Below are 4,839 nucleotides of genomic sequence, written 5' to 3'. Positions count from 1 at the left end.
CGGCGGCCCCGCGCCCCGGCGCGCGGCTCTAAAGCGCGGCGCGGGCGGCGCGGCGCACACGCGATGGCCGCCGCCGCGCAGTACCTGCCGCGCTCCGCCGCGCTCATGCACCCCGACGGCGACCGGCTGCACCAGGGCACCACGTACCGCGAGGTGCAGAAGATGATGCACCACGAGTACCTGCAGGGACTGGCCCCCGCCGCCGGGCACGCCGTCGGGCTGGCGCACCACCAGTGGCTGCCCAGCGCCGGCACGGACTGGGGCAGCGGTGGGGGCGGCGGGGGCGCGCACCTTCCGCCCGCCGAGCACGCCAAGGGCGGCCCGCCGGGACCCCGCGAAGAGCTGTCCGCCGCCGCCTTCCACCACCGCCCGCACCTGGTGCACCAGCCGGCGGCGGGCGGCGCGGCGGGCGGCTGGGCGCAGGGCGGCGCGCACCACCTGCCGCCCATGTCCCCGCCGTCGGGGCAGCCGCTGCTCTACGCGCAGCCCTACGCGGGCCTCAACGGGATGCTGGGCCCGCCGGCGCCGGCGCTGCACCACGGGCTGCGCGACCCGCTGGGCGCCGAGGAGGCGGGCGGCCACGAGCTGGCGGCATCGCCGCCGCCGCTGGGGCCGCCCGAGCCGTCGGACGAGGACGCGCCCAGCTCCGACGACCTGGAGCAGTTCGCCAAGCAGTTCAAGCAGCGGCGGATCAAGCTGGGCTTCACGCAGGCCGATGTGGGGCTGGCGCTGGGCACCCTGTACGGGAACGTCTTCTCGCAGACCACCATCTGCCGGTTCGAGGCGCTGCAGCTGAGCTTCAAGAACATGTGCAAGCTGAAGCCGCTGCTCAACAAGTGGCTGGAGGAGACGGACTCCAGCACGGGCAGCCCCACCAACCTGGACAAGATTGCGGCGCAGGGCCGGAAGCGCAAGAAGCGCACGTCCATCGAGGTGGGCGTCAAGGGCGCCCTGGAGAACCACTTCCTCAAGTGCCCCAAGCCCTCGGCGCACGAGATCACCTCCCTGGCGGACTCCCTGCAGCTGGAGAAAGAGGTGGTGCGGGTCTGGTTCTGCAACCGGCGGCAGAAGGAGAAGCGGATGACGCCGGCCGGGGTCCCGCATCCCCCCATGGAGGACGTTTACGCACAGGCGGACACTTCGCCGCTGCACCACGCGCTGCCCGGCGCCGTGCAGTGACTGCCCGGTCCCCGCGGCCCCGACGGCGGCGCGGGCAGCGGGGGACGCGTTTTAATTTATTCTCAGACTGGCCCGGCCGCCCGCTCCGCGCCCCGCGCTCTATTTATTCGCCCGCCGGAGCCGCAGCGGCCGCCGCAGCAGTAGCCAAAGGTTTGCGATCTCTAATTTATTCCCTTCCTCGCGCGGCCGGGAGGCGGCGGCGCCCCCGGCTCGGCCCCTCCCGCTCTGCCCGGCCCGGCCCGCCCGGGGGGACGCTTCGAAACCATTTCCCGGCCCGTCTCTATTTATTTCTAACCGTGCGCGGAGCTCGCACCCTCCCGTTGGTGGGTTCGGTCCGGTCCATTCCCCGGGGGTTCGGTTTTTGTTTGTATCTCTTATTGCAAAACCAATGTAGACTGCGAGGGTACGTTTCTATTTATGTTATAGTAAATATTTTATTACTTACATAAACCATTTACCCAGGAACCGGTCTCGTGTCGTCTTTGCAGGCTCAGCGCTGCGGTCGGGGCCGGTGGCGGCGGCGCTGCCTTGGCCGAGGTGCCGGTGCCGGTGGCCGCCGGGGAGCCCCGTTCCCGGTGTCGGCGGTGCCCTGCGGTTCGCAGCCGCGGTGCCCGGCGGGGTTTGCCCGCCCGCTGTCGCGCTTCGGGCGAGCCGCTCCCCTGCGCGGGTGCGCTTTGTGCGCTGCCGTGCTCCCCGCGCCTTCCCGCAGGGTTTTCCTGATCCGAGCGTGTGGACGGAAAACAGCCCGCACGGAACTTTCCTCCCGCCTGTCGCAGGGGTAATCCACGCACGCTGGTGCTGCCCAGTAGATTCCTTCTGCTCAAACCACGCTCTCGCTTTTTCTGAGGTCACCAGCTTTCCTTGTCGTGGTTTCATTCCCGAATATTTGGTGGTTATGCCGAGAAAGGCTGAAAATACAGTTTCTGCGTTATCAGTTCTTGGAAGAATGATCCTGCATCTCTGCTTTAAACCTTCTCTTGCAGCACCGAGAAAAGTCGCATGTGAGGATTGTTTGCCTTTGCAGGTCCTTGGATTCCTGCGGTGTTTTGTGTGTTGGGAGAACTTTTGAAATATGTTCCCATACAGAGCTCTTGCACTGATTAAATACTTGATCGAAATCTGGTAGCAAAGGACCAAATTCTTTCTTGTTAGTTGGCTGAGAATTTACTGATGTTCTCAGACATCTGGCACTGGATGGTTTCCCCACTTTATTCAGTACAAATTACGTGCTGTGAAAACAGAAGCTTTAAAAGGGTTTTTCTAGTGGAAGCGCTGCATTGTGCATTGCAGTTTATGTATAATTCTTTTTAATATATATAAAAATTTCTAACATACCAAATGTAACTTACTCTTGAAAATTTATACTTGAAAATTCTTGTCTTCTTTTCAGTTTGATTTTGTTGCATTTTGTGCCTTTGGTGGGGGTGTCTATTATTTGTCTGAGCAATGTCACATTTGCCATTGATAATGTTATAATTTAGTGCATTTTCAATGTTTCTTATAATGTAGCTATTCTACATCAGCTAATACAAGACTATCAAGTTCTCATTCAAAATTCTAGTAAACTGATTTTTGAGATTTTAAAATAAAGTCACTTTGAGCAGTTATTTCATCAAATACCCTGTAAAGAAATGGTTCACTTTGTGATACAAACCAGTTAGTGCATGCTGTGGGTTAGGGTATTCATAACTTCCCTTGGCATGCAGAGCATAATACAAAATCTCACTTAAAGGGCTTAGTGTGCAGTGTGTGTTCTGTCAGCTTTTGCTACAGGCTTAGCTTCCTTTTTTGTAATAAGATTGGTTTTCATACAAGAGCAGAGAATGGTAGGGCTGTGGTAGAGATCCTGAATTCAAAAAGTTTTGCTGTTTTTACTGAATATTTACTAATTTCTACGTAGCTGTGCAGATGTAGTAGTTTAGGTGATACACTCCAGTAAAAAAGTAGAGGAGGATGATTTAAGGGTTTGAGTCAATCTATCATGACAGCATTTAAATTAATTTCCATCTCTGAGAATCTGTCCTTAGCTGTTACCTTGTGTGTTCTCCACACATGCACCATTGTTTTTAGTGTTTTGTCATGCTGTAATTGCAGCCTTTGCTTAAGAATTTCTGTGTGGCAGCCAGGCTTTAAGGGAAGAAGAAACAAAACTGAACAAAAGAGGGTTTTCTTTTATTTTATTTGCTTGTTTCTTAAAGAAAACAAACTCGTTTGCATTGAATGTTTAATTGTGCTGATTTTCTATAGCAGGAGACATTTCAGTAACCTCTTCATTCTGAACTAACCTGGATGGCAAGCAGGATTTGTATTGATACTCAGAAGGGCAGGGTCAGTTTTCACATTGTGTTCTGCTAAGGGATGAGATGTGCAGTGAGTGCTGGGGAGGATGAGCACCCTTGGGTTGTTCGGTGTGTCACATTGTATAAGGCACTGGCAGCCCTGCTGCATTAGCTCTCTCGTGCTGTTGAGCAGCAAAAATAAAAATAAAATACTCTTTGTAGATCTCCTTCCTGCAGTGCCGCAGTGCTCAGCTGTTCTAAAAATCAGATGCCCCAAAGGTTTGCCTATCTTAGAATAACTTGTTAGTTTTCCTGGTCAGGGATTAAATGGCAATTACTGGAGGAAGACTTTTTTTTTTTTTTTGGTGGTTGTTTCTCACTAAGGTGAAACATGACCTCATACTACTACATCAGTAGTAAAGCAAGAAGAGTAGGACTGTGGTGTTGGTACACTAAAGAAAAGCAGGTGTACAAATACTTATTTAACAAAGTAAATAGTAAACATACAAAGTAGGAAGTGTAGATAAGGAACAGAGGCACTGCCAGTGCAGTTTAGAGAAGGGTTTAGGTCTGGCTGATGGGAAATCCTTGCTCTAACCCAGCAGCACTCTGCTGCTGGGCAGATGCCCTTCAGACATTCAGGCTCTGCTGAGTCCCGTGGTGGCACCAGGCTGTGCTTGGGGCAGGTGCCATCCATCACCAGGGGCTGGGGTGATCTGCTTGCCTTGCCCACAGTCCAGAGGGGCTGCTGACCCAGGGTTTACCTCTCAGACTGCTGAGGAGGTGACCAAGGGGTCTTTGGCCAGCTGGGGAAGTTGGTACCAGGCGAGTGCAGCCCTGGTGTGGGCTCAGCCCTTCCCAGGCTCACAGAAAGGTGTGAGCTGTGCTGTGCCACCCTTGCCTGGGCAGAGAGCCTGTCTGTGAGCTCCAGGGACATGGGAGGGCAGCTGTGCTTCCCACATGCTGTCATCTTATATGCTGGTTATTGGTAATTTTAGGGCATTCCAGTTTTCTGTTAGGCAGACAATATTCAGCAGGGTATCACTTTTTCCCTTTTCCTTGTAAAAAGGTGGACAGTTGCCTATCAGCTTTCATGCATGCTTAGGACAAGGTTGTAGTATTCCAGTATCCAATTTCTTCCAGCTTTCTTGTCTTACAGTATTACTGCTGCCACTTGCAAGAGCAGGGAATGCTTTCTGTATAACAACTGCACAAGTGACTACAGCACAGCAGTTTGCCTGGCGAGGCACAGTCACTTGTAATTAGTAATGCCATGTTCATCTTATGCTTTCCACTGAATCTGGTCTCTTCTGAGGGCTGCCCAGCCAGAGCTGTGCCTGATCCCAGCACAGTGCTGTGGTGCAACTGGCCCCTAATGAGC

At 54.1% G+C, this 4,839-nt stretch overlaps 1 protein-coding gene across 1 annotated transcript; it reads left to right on the top strand.

Annotated features, from left to right (window-relative positions):
• The first annotated feature begins 50 nt into the window (after positions 1-50).
• Positions 51-1,573, top strand: POU3F1 (POU class 3 homeobox 1). Its single transcript, XM_041417567.1, has one exon. It carries the CDS (start codon positions 64-66, stop codon positions 1,177-1,179), a length of 1,116 nt encoding a protein of 371 aa, XP_041273501.1. The 5' UTR covers positions 51-63; the 3' UTR covers positions 1,180-1,573.
• Positions 1,574-4,839: the final 3,266 nt, after the last annotated feature.

This window comes from Onychostruthus taczanowskii, unplaced genomic scaffold (genome assembly GCF_017590055.1).
Source record: "Onychostruthus taczanowskii isolate IOZ18803 unplaced genomic scaffold, ASM1759005v1 scaffold56, whole genome shotgun sequence".
Lineage (NCBI taxonomy): Eukaryota > Metazoa > Chordata > Aves > Passeriformes > Passeridae > Onychostruthus > Onychostruthus taczanowskii.
Note: the sequence above shows the minus strand (reverse complement) of the source record. Positions and strands in the feature narration are given on the sequence as shown.